We start from the raw sequence: 18,366 nt of genomic DNA, 5'->3' as shown, positions 1-18,366 counted from the left end.
TGCAATAACATAAACCTTCATGCCAAATTTGAAGACAATCGGAGAAGAAATGCAGCTGATAGAGCGCTCAAAAGGAAATCTCTGCGGCGGCGGAGGCGGCGCGACGAGGCCAAATCCATAGTATCCTCCGAACTCTGTTCAGGGGATACAATAAAACAGACTCAGTCCACACTGTGCTGCACTCCACCCAGATGATGTGAATGGGTACGAGGTAGGATTAATTCCATGAATGCACTGAGTGCCGGTCATGGTAGCTCAGGCTACAGTCGGGGTAATAATTGCAAGCGCTTTGTGTCATCAGGCAAAAAGTGCTATATAAATCCAGCAATTATTATTATTATTACAGAGTAATGTGATCACTATCCAGTGGCACAAAACTACACAATCAATTCTTCAATTACTTGTCACTGTGAGGCTATAAAAAACTATGAACAAAAAAAAATCAAAATAATGCTACACGCCTTTGAGATGCAATACCTAAATGCAATCAATAATAGTCAGTTCTTATAAGCTCATAACACATTATGAATAACGTCTCTATGCACTTCCAAAGGACTTGGATATTATTACCCCGATTGTAGCTCAAGCAGCTTTCACACGCTCACCATTTTAAGGAATAAATTCCTGCCAGGTACCCATTCATCTCACATGGGTCAAGTGCAGCAAAATGTGGATCAATTTCTTGCTGAAAGAAACTACGCCATGGCTGGGATCTGAACCCACGACCCCGTTTCAAAGTCCGAAGACTAATCCACTGGGCTACAACGCTCCACATTAATGCAATTAAAATCTGTCTATTCTGTCTAATATGACATTGAGGTGGTAAGGCAAGATTTGGTACGTTTCCTGGAAGACAATAATGGTTTATTAAAACCTATACCCAGATAATAAAGTAGCAAGTACATCCTTGATAAATAAACTATTGGGTGTGGAAAAACATCATCCATAACAATTTAGGTATCTGATCCTACAGGATCCAAAATATATTCCCAGCAACAATGAGTTTTTTAGTACAATACATGCTTGAAGATAACCTTAGATGAACCACTGTGAGGATAAAGATGATTTAAGTGTTTAAGTAGTATGGCAGTTCATGATCTAAGTTGCTTCAGAGAAGAATGGCAGTTAAAAATACTTTTAGAGTTATGTCTTGCATATTCAGGTCTGAAATAATGCTTTGAGTTTTGACTTATTTGACTTTTGCAGTCTGATGTATTATATTGATGGCATATACATGTACCTTACCAGTGTTTTTGAAGCATTCTTGCGTCGAGGTAGAGGATGCCAAAGCCCTGACATTGGCAGATCATTGCTTAAGCAGGGCATCATTTGTGAAACAAATAATCAGTGATTTCCTTGCATCTGACTGGCCAACAGCATATTTATCTGTGAGAATCACTGATTTGTTGCATGAAAAACTCCCCTGGTCTGCAAGTGGTAGAGCGGCAAGGTCTCAGAAAAATGAATTGCAAGATGGTTGAAGGAGAGTGCATCAAGAGATTATTTTCATGAACAAAGACTTCTGCTGGATGTCCCTTTCTACAGTTGTCAGTGAAAGTGTGGTAATAATGGCAAGAAATTCTAGGGTCCCAGACACTGTGATAATGCATGTATGCTCTGTGAAATTCCATCAGAACCACCTGATCGTCTAGGATGCTCCTAGGCATGATCATCATTGAGAAGCACACAATTGTAGCTTTTGTCAATACTCAAAGCTTGCTGTTACTGCATGGTCATGTTACTGTCTTGGACACCCCAAGGCATGAGCAGCAAGAAATTTTCTTTAAAGCTCCAACTTGGGCATTCAAGTGGATCATAGTGTATCAATTGTCAGAGTGCGCAAAGGTGAGAGAAGATGTCTCCATCAAGAGTATCAAGCTCTACAAGTGGCATAGTGACAAACTGAAGGGGTTCCATTATACATCCCTGTGGAACACCTTTAGAGGTGTCACCCATCAAAGTCCAAGGCTAGGTGTCACCACCTGCACAGTTGGTGCAAATGTGGCGGCGGGGATCTGTGGGGTATCCGACACATCCTGCAGGATGATCTTGGTGGCAAAGGCAAGTGCTATAGCTACGATGGTGGTGAAGACGGAGGAGTAGCTCAACTCAAATCCAAACACCTGGCAGGAAAGTAGATACAATATGAACATATATTACAGATGACAACTGAAACACCTACTGGAAATACAGGAATATTCATGACGCATTAACTATGCAGATGTTACACTATTTTTGCAAGCACAATTCTGGAGCTCCCATACTAAGTGACTTCTTCCTCATTTGAAAAGGCCGAATTCTCCCCTTCAGATATCAGGTTAATGAGAATGTGTGTCCACATGATGCATTGGAGTGAATTAGTGTACCATCATTCAAGTGGACCTATATTACAGGACTACACTACTCGGGGTATACACGACTCAGAGAGTTGCATTGTGGGCTAAGGAACCTGTACAAAATTCAAGTCAATGACGACTCGAGGTAATGTTATACTAGACTGCCGAATCATATTTGCTTTAAGATCTACTTGATAACCCATAACAAGATGCAGTACTTACTGTCAAAGAGAGAGGAGATTGTTTGATGAAAGCGATGATTCTCAGTCGGTCTTCTGTGGGGCAGATGCTCTGGTGCAAGGAAAGGGGGATTAAAACGTGTACATTTTCAATTAAAAAAAACCCCACAAAATTAAGTTTGAGCATTGCAAAAGAACCATCATTATGCTACCATTCATATAATCAAAGGAGAGCAATTTAATTTGCTCTTGTAGATGTTTTGATCATTCCTATTTTTTTCAAGTTCTGTTCACCAGATGATGAAAATGTGAAATGATGATTACGATATATTGATTATGATGATGATGGTGGTTATGATGATGATAATGATGATGGTGATGATTATAATGATGATGACAAAGATAATGGTGATGATGATGAAGATGAAAATGATGATGGCAAAGATAATGACAATATTTATTATGGTAATGAGGATAAACAATGACGATTATCACATTGACAATCATTTCCATCATCATCATCATGGTGATGACAACTATAGTTAGCATGTTGACATAGACTTTGTATAGGACTGACCACCAATCACCCAGTTCTTCAGCATTTAAGTGATGATATCCCTTTGGAAGCAAATATAGAAAGTATATACTGTCTGATATGTGCTACAAATAAACTGAATAATATTAATATTACCATTATTTTTATTATCATTATTATTATTGTGTGGGCACATTGTGGTATAGTTGTTCTGAATCTCGGCTTTCAAACAAAGAGTCGTGAGTTCGAATCCTAGCCATGGCATGTTTTCCTTCAGCAAGAAATTTATCCACACTGTGCTGCACTCGACCCAGGTGAGGTAAATGGGTACCGGCAGGAAGAAATTCCTCAAAAAGCTGTGTGCACCATGATTGGTAGAATAGCTTAACCGGGGTAATATCGGAGTGCCTTGAGCATCTAGCAAGGGGGATACGTGCAATATACAATTCCTATATTAGTTTTATATATATATGTTATATTATTCATATTACTATTATCAATAATAATTTGACCTCTCACCTTTGGCACCTTGTGACCTTCACCGTTGACCTCTGTCGGTCCAGCACACAGCATGGGTAGGATGGCCAAGGGCAGCAGGAAGAGGAACATATCAATGATGGATGCCTCATGGCTGATCCAGTAGAGGAGATACACCACACTCCAGAAGATGAGAAGAACAATCCAGCTGAGAAGCCATCGCTGGATGCAGTGGGATGTGGTACGTAGTCGGCACTAGTGGAGAATTACAAAGAAAGATAATAATTCTAACAATGATAATGATGGATGATTCTTGGCTGATCCAGTAGAGAAGATGCACCGCACTCCAGAAGATAAGAAGAACGATCCAGCTGAGCAGCTATCGCTGGATGCAGTGGGATGTGGTCCGTAGTCGGAACTAGTGGAGAATTACAAAGAAGAAAGATCATAATAATAACGATGATAATGATGGATGCCTCATGACTGATCCAGTAGAGGAGATACACCACACTCCAGAAGATGAGAAGAACGATCAACCTCAGCAGCCATCGCTGGATGCAGTACGGAGATGTGGTACGGAGACGGCACTGGTAGAGAATTAACAAGGAGAAACAAGTGGAATGCCTCTGGCCGTCTCACCTGCATCACGCGGTTCAATATAGCAGCAGTGCTGACTTTGAATACTACTCTAACTCGCACAAGATGTTCAGTGATACGTGGTTACTCTTATGTCCACTTTTTATGAACTAGACCAATAAACTTACAGAGATATGATGGTTATTCAACAAAAAAACCCAACATGGCCAAAGTTCATTGACCTTACATGACCTTTGACCTTGATCATGTGACCTGAAACTCAAACAGGATGTTCAGTGATACTTGATTACTCTTATGTACAAGTTTCATGAATCAGATCCATAAACTTTCAAAGTTATGATGGGAATTCAACAGATATCCCCAATTCGGCCAAAGTTCATTGACCCTAAATGACCTTTGACCTTGGTCATGTGACGTGAAACTCATCCAGGATGTTCAGTGATACTTGATTAACCTTATGTCCAAGTTTCATGAACTAGGTCCATATATTTTCTAAGTTATGATGACATTTCAAAAACTTAACCTCAGGTTAAGATTTCGATGTTGATTCCTCCAACATGGTCTAAGTTCATTGACCCTAAATGACCTTTGACCTTGGTCATGTTGTTCAGTAATACTTGATTAACCTTATGGCCAAGTTTTATTAACTAGGTCCATATACTTTCTAAGTTATGACGTCATTTCAAAAACTTAACCTCAGGTTAAGATTTGATGTTGACGCCGCCGTCGCCGTCAGAAAAGCGGCGCCTATAGTCTCACTTTGCTTTGCAGGTGAGACAAAAACATACAGTGTATTCCAATAAATAAGATGTTGACTTCTGAATTCTGTGATACCCACATGATTTGCACAGGGATCATCTGGTTCCAGTAGGTAATGGTTTAACGTGATTCTATTTCATAATTTTGTAATGAATGAGCAAATTTAGGAGTTCTTTAATGTGCTGCATTGGCTATATACATATTCAAATAATTTGAAGGTGTTCGACACATGAAATTAGCTAGAATAAAATCCAGAGATTGCACTGGTAGAGAATTACGAGGAGAAATACACTGCATTTATAAGCCAATACTCAACACGATTTAATTTTCATGATTTTGTAATCAATTGGCATATTCATGATAATATTGACTTCGTGTGCTACAATGGCTATAAACAAATAGAAATTTGAAGGTATTTGACTTGTAAAATTGTCAAAAATAAAACCATCACCAAAATGTATATACTGACCAAAAAATATTCACTCTTCTTTATAATGGTACATGTAACTATATTGCAGTCAAATCTCTTATACTGACCGCTTGTATAGAAGGACAGATAAAGGCCTCAAGTTTGGTTTCTAACATTTCTAAATGTAATTTCCTACTGAAATGGTAATTGTGTACAATGGACATACCTGCAATCTCCAATATTTTTCCAGTATTTCTTTATTCTCTAAGATCTTGAGCCCTGGCACGTGGCTGTATTCCGAAGGAAGCTGACTTCTTGGCTGTATCAGAGATGAAATGACAGAAAAAACGGTCATGATCTACGATTATGTTACATTTTCTACTTCTTATAACAATGCTAAAAGAAAGAGTACTTTTATGTATGAATTAATCATTGTCCTTGAATCCTGTTAATTCACCTTTGGTACCTTTCCAAAGTAATTGATGACCATAACCAGTCCATATTAAAGACTTACATGATGGAACTTGCTGGTTTGTGGTTGGCATTAGATATAGACCTTTTCCTAACCCTATGCACTGACATCCACAGCAGTTTAACAACAATTAATGACTCTGTAAAGGGACAAACGATGACCTTGCCAACGTACCCTTTACCAGTCTACCCTAAGACTAACATCAGGCAGGCCACAGATGGAGTTATTCTTCATTCAAACATCATTCAATCAGGGTGCTACAAAAGCACTTGCCCAACTTGGGCAAGCAAAATTCTCACAGTAGAATGACCAAAATTAGGGTCAATATGATATGATATTGACACTAATTTTGGCTAGGGCAGGTAGATCAGTTCATGTCAAAATTGAGAAAAAGGTCAATGGTTTATAAAACCTCAAAACTTTCTATTGAAGAGGTAAAAAAAATTCAAGGATTTTTTTGGGCAAGTATATTCCAACTATTTGAAAATTTACTTGCCCAACTGGGCAAGTGCTTCTTAACAGTAATGTAGCACCCTGATTCAATTGAACCCAGCTAGAATTTAAATTAATGTTTACACCTACCTCTCCAGTATTGGTCTGTCCAGCACCCTCCATACCAGAAGCCAGGAGGTTAGCCCAGACATCATGGTTGGAGAGATCACCATCGACAGAATCTACACCCATGCTGGTACGATGAAGTCTAGTGACGGACTGCTTCCTCCTTTCATACTCATTCATATCCCACTCATCTAAACATAAAAATAACAGTGAAAGACATTACTATCTTCTTTAAACCATTATTGGGAAAAATAAAAATATGTGAGTGCCTGCATACACTGTACCATTTCTTTCAAAAGTGAATGCCCAAGTATAAAAACGGTTTTGAAATTGCAGTATCAGAGCAGACCTGCCAACCTCGAGGAATGAAAAATTGTATTCTTTGGTAAAAAAATGTATTTCATATAATATAAAAAAAATGATTGAAAAAAACAAGTTACCTGAAATTACATTGATCCAATAACTATATTTGTGTAAGTTTATGAAATAGCGACATCTATATGGAGATGATCTTTCTCAATAAATTACGATTTTGTACAAAAAATATAAACATTTTTTTTTCAAAATCATATTTTCATAAGAAAAAACATACTGTTGTATTTTGGTTGCAAAAAAGTACTAAATATGCCAAAAACATGCTGGTAGGCAGCTCTGTCAGAGTGATAACAGGTGTGTCCTCTGATGAGAGCTTCCATATTTCTTACAAATTGAAAGTTGAAAACTTATCATGGAATTTTGTTCCAGAAACCTATTGAAATTATGGAACTATATGTTTGACAAACCAAGTTTGTACAGAGCAAATTTGATTTGGACACTTGCCTTCAAGATCTTTGATGACTTCTTCAGAGGTTGGAGAGGCTAGATTTTGATATCCAGCATGGGTGCTGTCGTTTACGCTTGCATTGTGGGCTCCATCCACCTGGTCCTCCACAAGGCTGGTTGTGTGGCGACGTCGTCGACCTCTCTGATGATGAAAGTTGTTGATATGGCAGATCATGGCATCCTCGTCTAACTCGAGGAGAAAATGGCGAACACCTTACAGCAAGAATAGGAAAAATAGGGGAAAAAATTAATATATCATTAATTAGATGCACTACTTACATTGTATTTGGAACAATAATCTCCCAGAATATTTGTTGTGATGGAATAGGATGTTGTGATGTACAGGAAATAATTTCACTTCCAAAGTTTGATTATCATTTCTGGTTGTAAGAGAAAAGGTTTCAACTATTTTCTGGACACTCCTGAGTAGAACCGAGTTACTACACAAAAGAAATTTTGTTTAGCAGTCATAAACTATCTACCTATAGGCCTATCATGAAAACATCAGGAAAATTATCCCTTGAATAAAGAGTGTAGAGTCATAAAATAAGATGTATATAGTTATTATTGATTTTTATTTGTTTTTTATTATCACTAAAAACTAAAAAGAGAGGGGGAAAACAAAATAAGAAGATAAAACAGAGAGAGGGGAGGGGCCTGCGAGCTGTTGGCAACATAACATAATTCAAGCATTTGATTCACATACTTATTAAATTTCTGTAAGAGTGATCCAATAAAAAAGAAAATAAAACATGCATTAAATAGTATAAAACATAAGATTCTACCGTACACATGCATTTAATCGTATACTTACTTATCGTGTGAGTGCGACAAACGGACAAGCACACCACTGCTACCAGCATGTTCCACACGAATGAGAAAACGGTCAATCCTACAAGGCAGCTATATTGCACATAGCATATCCACGGTGATATAGAAACAGCAATACAGGTCTCGGCGTGAAATAGATTGAAGTTATCATAATTGTAAAGACCAATGAACATCATACCCAGCAGCCCGATGACGACGGCAGAGTTTAGCTTGAGGAAGGTCTTGGTGTGGAGCCTCACGCTCTGCACAAAGAGACGGTTCGTGAAGAGACGGAAGGCAAGGTTGTTGGCGTAGACGCTGACGGCACAGAAGCCCATGGCCATGATGATGTTGACGGTGCCATTCAGAGAATCGAAGGTGGTGTTCTGGGAGACGATGTCCGCCACGGTGTACCAGGTGTAGTTGATGAAGTAACCGACGGTGCATATGAGGGTCAGGACGTAGAGGATGGTGGCAAACCAGGGCTTGTCTTTGGGATGGGTTTTGATTCCGAGGGATTTGGCGATGATGTACCAGAGCCAGCGGGGAAGAGGGCGGGATTGCTTCATTGTGCCCGAGCGCACCTCATGCGCTGGAAGAGACCGGAAACCCTCCTGCTGGATGGTGGGGGTTGCTGCTGCAACATGTTGCAAACCTGATACAGTATTCATTCTAATGGCCTAAAAGAAATGAAAGAAAAGAACATGGATGCCAACCTGTGCGCTTTGAAAAACCAGTATAAAGTGCCCTACAAATGTTATCATTATTTATTTATTTTTCATTTATCAGCAACTTTTCCAATCTTGTGAGTTATATTTCTCATTATAAATGCCCATTTAATAAATTAAAATAGAAAATGCACTACTACATGTATACAACCCTGAGTGTAGATGGCAGTATTGTGGATATGCACAGAATGTTTGAGTCCGCAAGTTTGTATGCCATGGATTGCACCACAATATTGCTACAATAATACCTACTCTATGGCAGGGTGAAAGGATTCTAAATTTTCTGTCCCATCATTTTATTTTCACCCCTGTACGGTGAAAAGGGCGGCATTCAACAACATTCACTTCAAAGCTTGAAAGTGTCAGTGATTTGAAAATTCTTTAAGTTTTTATTTCAAGTTTTGCTGCATTTCTCGCACCATTTTATCATGATAGAGGAAATATGTCATATGGCAAATAAATGACTGGGGATAGAACCCTTTACTCTTGACATTCATATCTACGATCAGATGAGGTACCTTAACTTATGTTTACATCTAGATCTAGGACTGGATCTAAATTAGATCTAGTGAACTTTGATGTGGCGTTATTGCAAGAAACTAAGACAAAGTTAGCCAGGTAAGAACTCGGGATCAGTGCAAATTTGCGATTGTTTGAAGTCTGCTATTAACTCAAGGATTCATTACACGCTGCCGCGCAGAGAAAAATCAAGCCACGGCATGTGGATGCCACTTGCTCACTGCAACCATTCTGCATTCTGCAGATTTGCATTATTCCGTTGAAAATTCTAGGCATGTCTTCATAAATATTCATTAGGTGAGCTGATGATGTCATATCCCCACTTGTTCTTGTATTTTTGTCACACATGTATGAAACTCTAAATGGTGGATGCCAGACTTTAACTGAGGCGTCGCAGCATGCACGATCTTGACTAAAAGCTTCGGTCTCTGTTTTATTGGTTGTTCTGCTGAGCTCTGTTGGTTCCAATCACCAATTACAGAGACCGAAGTTCAAACTCGATCTGTACAGGGACTAAATGGCCTTATGTTCATGTATTAAGTTTGGATAAACCAGGAACAGACAAAGTATTAGTTTTTTTGTCCTATTATTAAAGCTTATTTGTCTTGTCTTCGGTTAAGTCAGCATATGCAGACTTGCTGTATTTCGCAAACTTTTTTCTCCATTTTTTTCCCGTTAATCCACTGCCAAGCGCAATTCACTGTGCAAGGTTAGTATACTAATACTAGCCGCGCACTAGTGCAGGCCTCTCGATTAACTTTAATTTTTGGAAGTCAGCCGGGCACCCTGGACTGAACTTTAGGTGGTCAAATGGCAGTTTAGGTGGTCACCACATGCATATCGAAAATATTGTATCATGATTGTAAAGTGTATCAACTCTGTATGCGTATGTTTGCTGCGAAACACTACATTTTAATTTTGCATTGTGTGATTATGTAATTATTTATGATGTTTATGTAATGTTTATATCTTTGATTTGTAAAAGATTCCACAATTCAGCCTCTAGCTGCGAAAGAATTTAGAGCAACTTTTTCATGAAATGGGCCCCAGAAGTATACATTACAGCATTACACAAAATAACAAAGAGAATCACTGAAAATAATACTGAATACAAATACAAAGAAAGAAAGAAAGAAAGAAAGAAAGAAAGAAAGGAAGGAAGGAGGGAGCGAAATAAATAAAGAAGGAAAGAAGGAAGGAGGGAGCGAAATAAATAAAAAAGGGAAGGAAGGAAGGAGGGAGGGAAATAAATAAAGAATGAAGGAGAGAGTAAAAAGGGAAGAAAAGAGAACAGAGAAGATAAATGGAAAAATGAAGTAAAGAGAATGATGGGAAAAAATGAAGAGAGAGAGGATAAATCAGGATGAAAGAAAGAATAAAGGAAAGGAATATGCTTCATTCTTTTAAATAAATAAAGAAAGAAACAAAGAAACAATGAAAGAAAGAAAGAAAGAAAGAAAGAAAAAAAGTAAAAGTGAAGAAAAAGAAAAAAATGGAAGATGAATTAATGCGTGAAAGAAAGAATGAAGGCGAGAAAGAAAAAGAAAGTAAGAAAAAATGAGGAAAGAAAGAGGTTTCCTTCTCTTTTTGAAAGAAAGAAATAATTACAAAAAACAGGGTGGAAGGAAATAACATTGAAGGAAAGAATGAAAGAAAGGATGAAAGAGAGGTAGGAAAGAATGAAGGGGAGAGAGAATGAAAAAAGAAAGAAAGTAATGGAAGAAGGAAAGAGAACAAAAAGAAAGCGGAGAGGAAGGGAGAAGGAAGCAAAAAGAAAATCTCGAGGAAAGAAAGAATGAAGGAATAATAAAAAGAAAAGAATGAAAAACAATGAGAGAAATAAGAAAGAATGAATGAAGAAAATAAATGAACACAAAAGGAAGCAAAGCTATGAAATAAAGATAGATGGAATGGAAAAAAGAATTAAGGAAAGATAAAAGAAAGGATGAAGGAATGAGGAAAAGAAAAAAAAATAAGAGAAAAAGAAAAATCAGGAAGGAAAGAAAGAATAAGGGAAAAGAAAAGGAAAAAAGAATGAAGTAAAGAGAGAACCGAAGAAATAAAATGGAAGGAGCTGAAAGAAAGAAAGGATTACAGAAAGACAGAACTAAAAGAAGAGAGGGAGAGAGAAGGGAGCAAACAAAAATTTAAGGAAAGAAAGAAGGAAATAAGAAAAATGAAGGAATGAAAGTATGAGGAAAGAAAGCAAGGAAAGATTGAAAACAAAGATAGATGGAACAGAAAAGGCCAGCAGAAAGGATGAAGTAAGGATTGAAAACAAAGAAATAGAAAGAAAGGAAGAGGAAAATTCAAACTTAAAAAAAAAAAATCCAATCATCTAAAAAAAAATACAGATCATTGTTTTTATATATATCATAAAAATTGATAGAAAAATAAAATGTTCTAGAATAAATTATTAGATTTCAAAGTGAAACTGTCAAACTTGAAAATTAATGTATGTGAATCATCACGGCATCACACTCACACAGCTACAAGTTCACACCGATCTCAAGATTCAAAACGAAAGCTGAAAACTCAATAACTTGCTCCTCTGATCACATCACCAAATCAGTAATATGAGAATCCATATAATCATAACAAATTCCCGCCGATTTTGTGATTATATTGGTGGAAAAATATTTTTCATGTGGAATTGTTCACTCTTTGATCGGGGATGTCCAGGTACTTCCGGAGTGCAGGTAAGCACAGCCTGAATGCCTGCCACACACGGGCGGGAGGCCCGGCCATGTGCACCGGCTAGTACATGTTTGTATGCTGACTTTGTGTGTGTGTGTCTTTGTGTGTAGATTGAAGAAAATAGCGCAAAACGGCTTGCTAAATAAATTGAGGGAATTAGTTGTTAACTTTCTTTTCTCTCTTTTGCTTGTGAAATATGGGAAAACTTTGAAAAATTTCATTTTCGGTCTTCTACATTTATTTTTTCTGGTGGTCAGCCCGGGCACTATTACCCGACTTTTAGGGTGCCCGACGGAGCTTTAGGCGGTCAATGGCCCCCGGACCGCCACCAATAGCGATGATGCGAAGTTGTCCCGACCCCAAAAATTACTCCATGATCATGAAGTCCATGCAATTAAGTTACTAATATACTAATGAAAAATAAATTGCAACTGTAATCTGTATGGAAACCAGTATTTTTGGTCACAAAAGTGATATTCGAATGATTTTTTAAAGTGTGTGCTGTGTATAGCATTGGCATACCATAGTCCTACCTGTAGATTCCCCACAGGCAGAATAGGAATGAATCCTTCCCTTGAGTGAAAGTATTCGGCCTTCAAAAGTTTGACTTCGTAACGTACCGCAACTCCGACTAGCTACCGGTACACAAAAGTAAATAGACGGGACTTACCGGTACAAACTTCTAAGATTATGAATTCTTCACTTGCTAAGGCTGGCCGTACTAGGATGTTCCCGCTTTTTCAAACTAACTCATCATTAAAAGGAAGAAAGGTCGTTTACATAGAAATAACTGCAACTTCGAATAAGTTCAGGTTTAAATCAAGTTTTATACTAAAAGTTACTCTTCTTTTTTTGTGTTAATATCTTCAACTGCTGCGCCGATCGAGGGCAGCAAACATGTGTTTCACTGCTTTTTTAAAATCAAATTCCCGATACAAGAGTTGTGCACTTGTTTTATTTATTTATTTATTTGTTTATTTCTCTATTTATTTATTTATTTATTCATTCATTCATTTATTTATCTATTTATTTATTTACTTTTATTTATTTATTTATTCATTCATTCATTTATCTATTTATTTATTAACTTTTATTTATTTATTCATTTATATATTCATTTATTTATATATTCATTCATTTATTTATCTATTCATTTATTTTATCCATTCATTTATAGGAAAATATTTGATAAAATGATCAGCTGATAAAGTTACAATATCATGATGCAAATACCTATAAATATTAAAAACAGCATGGAGTATGAATATAATGACAAAGTGACAATTCAGTCTAGGAACCAACGGCACCTTGATTCAAGTTAAAATTTCATTTAAAAAAAACCCCAGCTCTCGAAAAAGGGCAGCCACTCTAGCACCCAAAACGCCAAACCATGCAGCACCCCATCCCCCAGAGTGTACGGCAGTAGATAACTATACACGAAATTTGCAGGTATATCAATTACTTAGCTACTAACTTATACTAAGCCTTTGCTAAGTTCCGGTTTATAGGCCTTTTACATGTTAAAAAAATCAGAGAAAAAGATATGAACATAAATTATATAAGGTTGAAAAATTCTGAAAATAGCATTACAGGCCTACCCCCCCCCCCTCCATTCGTGTTTTAAAAAATAGTGGGTAAAACGTTTGTACCCCATTCCCTCACCTTATTTTTTCGCAGTGACAATTTACTCTTGGTTGAAAAAAGGAAAGCAATTAATGAATTTTAAAAAGGCCTTGTGGCACTATAGGCATCTGAGCATGTTTTTGTAGCTTCCTTTATTATCAGCTGCCAAACTACATCAAGTATCTCGACATCGAGGGCTAAACCCCTTAATGCTTCGGCCTGAAGATATTTGTATCTCAATAAATAGAGGAAAATTCACAGAATTGTTGAAATCATGCAGATAACAAATACAAAAGTCTTGAATATTAAAGATTTGCATTATTCCATTGAAACAATTCTAGGCATGTCTTCATAAATATTCATTAGGTGAGCTGATGATGTCTATATCCCCACTTGTTCTTGTATTTTCTATCACAATTATGAAATTGGGTTTATTCAAAATACCGATAACTAAAACAATATTGGTTTGACAACTAATTAAGTGCATTGGCTTGCTGCAACTTAATGGAGAAACATCATGTAGGCCTACACATAAATAATTATGGTCTCATGTAATAAGAAAAGGTAAAGTGGGGATCAGCCCACTGCCCACCTCATGAATATTCATGAAGACATGCCTAGTTTTACCGGGAATAATGCAAATCTTTGAAATTCAATAACTTCGTTATTTGTTATCCGATTTTGATGAAATTTTCAGCAGTTTGCTCTATTTAGAGCTTCATATAAATATAATCAGCCCGGATTATCCCTTTAATGCCAGTGAAAGGATGACTGCTGGAGAAATGGTGTCACTTAAAAAAAAATTGCCCCAACTTTTAAAACTATATATACTTAGCGGCCCCTTCAATTTGGTATATATAGTTTTGAGGTTATGAATTAAATTCAGACGATCAAATATAAATACAAATGTAGTATGTATCTAGGAGTCTTTGAGTGTATATAAAATAAAAGGGGAATTTCATCAACACATCAACACATACACATATTACATTTTGGGGGGCTAGCCTTTTTATTGTTTCCTTTTATAATATAACTTGAAGACTCATGCGGTGCCGACCCTGGGGGCGTACAGACTATGGGGGGGACTTGCCAGATGGGGGCCCTCAATGCCCCCCCCCCCCCCACCGCCAAGGTCTACGACCAAGAAAAGGATGAAAGGAAAAAAACAAAATATGTCATTAATTCCTAAATATGTTTTCAAAATCTATCGCAAAAAACTTTTTGTGTAAAAAAAAATAACAAAAATGCTTGAGGGCGTGATCGACCTATTGTAAACTTTGCCCAAGCAGCCCAACATGTACCGTATTTGACCCCCTCATATTGTTATGGATCAGTATGCTACTGTGTCCTTGTATCCAAATAAATACCCAAATGGGATGTGATTATAACCTACAAGAGAAAGAAAAAGCAAAAGAAACATGGGATAATACTTGAAATATTCATGTGACACAAAAAGAGCAGTCAGAGGGGATCGTAAATAAAAAGTGAAATTAAAAGTTGCCAATCCAATTACTTGTTTTCATTCTTGGTGGACAAAACTTGAATGAATATTATTCTATATAATGAAATACAAAATAACATGTGAGAATATGAGATCACTAACTTGCTCATTGGCATGCATATTTATAGTTCATCGAAATAATGGGGGGAAAATAGGCTTTATTTAACTTTGTTATTTCTTGTCCAACTTTGATGAAGTGTTTTAATTGTCTGTTTGATTTTACTTTATCTGTTCAGATCTTGTTATTTTCAGCCTGAAGTACCACTTTAAGAACATAATTAAGCTTAAGCAGCATAGAGTGTCTATCCACCTCCCCTATCCCCCTCCCTTAAATTTTCACATGGGCATTATCAAAGACATCTCTAGCTTTCTCCATCGCGCAAACTCACGGCTACCGTAGCAGCGATAATCATCGATCTATGGTGGAATTTACAGCTGGCAGATTTTTGTAGAAATTGTGGCTTGCTGCTTGTAAGTTTCCAAATCGTTTCTATGATTAATGTTGTTAATTTACTTTAGAAAATTAGTATGTTAGTTTAAATGAACGGGATCATCGAATGGCTTCGTATTAACCGACATATTTGGGGGATATGGGGACATGATAAAAAATGACGAAATAAATTATGACGAGACATGAGTGACCATCGCCGTCGGGGTCGTCTTGCAGATATCGGCACCATGGGCACGGTCCCGTTACGGCGGCAGCGGCGCACTGAACTGGAGCTGGCATGACCCAATTCAGTGTCTCTGCACTGCAATGTGTGTAGCGCCATTTAAATGGTGGTTCTGTGACGTGCAGTGTTGAGTGACTTGAAATTTTTGAGAGTTGGGCTGCCGAAAGTTGAGTTGACACAGTGTGAATACTTGTGAGTGATTTATCGATTGTCAACTGGCATGACCACTCATTCAATGAACAAGGTTATGATATAACCTTGTTCTCACTTATATCTCCATGTGTGGAAAAATAAGGGTGGCAATGTTTGGCTTATTTTCTCTCTTTTTTGGGGGCAAATGCTTGATTTTTTTTACACTGGCAGTTTCCGTTACACCTATTATTCATACAACTTGACTCTTCTTTAAATTTGATTCTTTGAATTATTTTTATCTTAATTAAAAAAAGAGATAAAAAAATGAAAATTTTCTTGCCATTTTTCTTTCCACCAATAGAGGGCGTACACAAAAATATGCCCAAAATTCAAGTTTTTGAGCGCTCTGGTGAATACAAAAATTATTCCCAAGTTACTAATGAAAAATAAATTGCAACTGTATGGAAATTAGTAATTTTGGTCACAAAAGTGATATTTTAATGATTTTTTAAAGTGTGTGCTCTATACAGCATTGGCATATCATAGTCCCACCTGTAGATTCTCCACAGGCCAGATGGTAGCAGTGAACAAGTGGGTGGTAGCAGTGAACAAGTGGGCATGACTGGCTTTTTGAGCAAACTTGCTTCAATTCCGCTTCCCCACCAGTCCAGAAATGGCAATTAAAGCCGATAAGGCACAACTAGATTCAAGTGAAATGTCATTTAACACTCTCACTGTCTCAGTCTCGGTCAAAGTCAAATTGTAACATTCTCACCACGTTTCCATATATTGCGATCAAGACGGCTGTATTTCGGCTTCGTTCTCGACATTGTCTTGTGACTTAGTCGGGTATGGTGAGACTAGTACTACTGCCACATATCGACGTCCTCTTTTGAAACTGACCACCTTGCGCGCGTTAAAATTATTGCGTATTACAAACGATACGCGTGGGAGAGTAGGCGCAATGTCCATAGAAACGGTAAGAATCGATTTAACAAGAAAAAAAGCAACAAAAAGTAAAAATTTAGTAGAATTAATCAAAGTGTATTGTCTTGTGAATTCTTAGTTGGGTATGGTGAGACTAGTACTACCACTGCCACATATCGACCACCTCTTTTGAAACTGACCACCTTGCGCGCGTTAAAATTATTGCGTATTACAAACGATACGCGTGGGAGAGTTGGCGCAATGTCCATAGAAACGGTAAGAATCGATTTTACAAGAAAAAAAGAAGCAACAAAAAGTAAAAATTTAGTAGAATGAATCAAAATTGTATTGATCAGAGTAAGCCTGAGTCGAATCGATTTTAAAATCGGTGTTCGATCGATGTCATCGAACACCGGTGCAGATTTTGCAAAATCGGTGCATCGAAAAAAAAAAAAAAAAAATACGTCGGCCGGCCGATTCGTTTGGTTTACACAATCAATCATCAAAATATCAGTAATGTCCAACTTTACTACTACTTACTTGATTTCTATTGCCCCCAAAATGAAACCGAATGAGTAATTATGATGCTATTCACCATTAATTTGAAGTTTATTTTGATCATAGTTCGAGTCTTACTCGTCTGCTCGTGCCGAGATAATTTATGCACGATGAATTCATGAATGGAAGTCATGGCCATCGATCGTGCATGCGCAGTACTGTTCTTTAATCAAACCAGAAAATGGCCGGAAATTGACGCGATCAACGTAAAATAAATCTTGCTTTCATGAACAATATTAAAATCATGACCATAGAACATTATTTAATCGTAATATTTAACAATAATTTGCATATGATAATCATTAATATGAATTTAGAGCTTGATGTGAAACGTTTGTATTTCGTTTCAATTTTCAATGGCGGACATCTCATGACGATCGACTTGACTTCTTGAGTCGAGCTAGTGCACTTGTCTAAAAAAAATAATCATCACGTCAGGATTGATTCTCGAACATTGTCTACATGCAAAAACTCTGTTCAAGTTCGTAATATCACCATATAATAACATTTTACATGACAAAACAGAGAAAATTGCGTTTGATATTTTTTCCCATCAATTTGAAGCTAGTTTGTGCCCAACTTTTGCCCAACTTTGGGCTCTGATTTCATGAATGGGAAAATATGTCATACGTCATCAAACACGCATGCGCATTGTGCTTATTTTCTCGGAGCTTGGAGGAGACGTCCAGAGATAAAATAGAAATAATCCCAGTATTATTTTTTCCATATGAACATAACATACTTTGCTGACATCGTCAATTTTCGTAGTATGACCATAAAATCTTGTTAAATCGTAATAATTTAGATGAATTTAGGGCTCGATTCGAAACATTCGTATTTATTTTGATCGCATGCTCAATTGCGTCTAAAAAACTGGATTGTCATTATCAGGATTAATTCTCGAACATCGTCATAACTCATATTCCACAATCTTTCCTCACAATCGTTATATCAGCAATGAATAGCAATTCAAATGACCATCCAGAGAAAATTACGTATTTATTCCCATAAATTTATTTGGAGCTCATTTTGGATCCAACTACACAATCTCAG

At 37.1% G+C, this 18,366-nt stretch overlaps 2 protein-coding genes across 2 annotated transcripts in view; one reads left to right on the top strand and one right to left on the bottom strand.

Annotated features, from left to right (window-relative positions):
- Positions 1-692: 692 nt before the first annotated feature.
- On the bottom strand, positions 693-12,761 carry LOC121420287. The gene is made up of 8 exons (XM_041614866.1): positions 12,569-12,761; positions 7,959-8,634; positions 7,142-7,357; positions 6,347-6,513; positions 5,519-5,611; positions 3,570-3,782; positions 2,559-2,627; positions 693-2,123 (listed from the first exon to the last, which is right to left on the bottom strand). Exons 2-8 carry the CDS (start codon positions 8,623-8,625, stop codon positions 1,956-1,958), a joined length of 1,593 nt encoding a protein of 530 aa, XP_041470800.1. The 5' UTR covers positions 8,626-8,634; positions 12,569-12,761; the 3' UTR covers positions 693-1,955.
- A 2,634-nt stretch (positions 12,762-15,395) lies between these two features.
- The window catches only part of LOC121420277 (dyslexia-associated protein KIAA0319-like protein), a 68,004-nt gene continuing 65,033 nt past the window's right edge, over positions 15,396-18,366 (top strand). The window contains 1 exon segment of the mRNA XM_041614855.1: positions 15,396-15,493. The gene's annotated coding sequence lies outside the window, so the exon portion shown is untranslated.

Source organism: Lytechinus variegatus, chromosome 1 (assembly GCF_018143015.1).
Source record: "Lytechinus variegatus isolate NC3 chromosome 1, Lvar_3.0, whole genome shotgun sequence".
Taxonomy (NCBI): domain Eukaryota; kingdom Metazoa; phylum Echinodermata; class Echinoidea; order Temnopleuroida; family Toxopneustidae; genus Lytechinus; species Lytechinus variegatus.
This window is presented reverse-complemented; position numbering and strand designations above follow the sequence as displayed.

Coding starts and splice junctions, on each gene's coding strand:
- LOC121420287 (XM_041614866.1), bottom strand. CDS start 8,625: ATGAATACTGTATCAGGTTTGCAACATGTTGCAGCAGCAACCCCCACC. Junction 5,612..6,346: donor GACAGACCAATACTGGAGAG/GTAGGTGTAAAC, acceptor TCTCTGATACAG/CCAAGAAGTCAGCTTCCTTC. Junction 3,783..5,518: donor AAAAATATTGGAGATTGCAG/GTATGTCCATTG, acceptor ATTCTCCACTAG/TGCCGACTACGTACCACATC.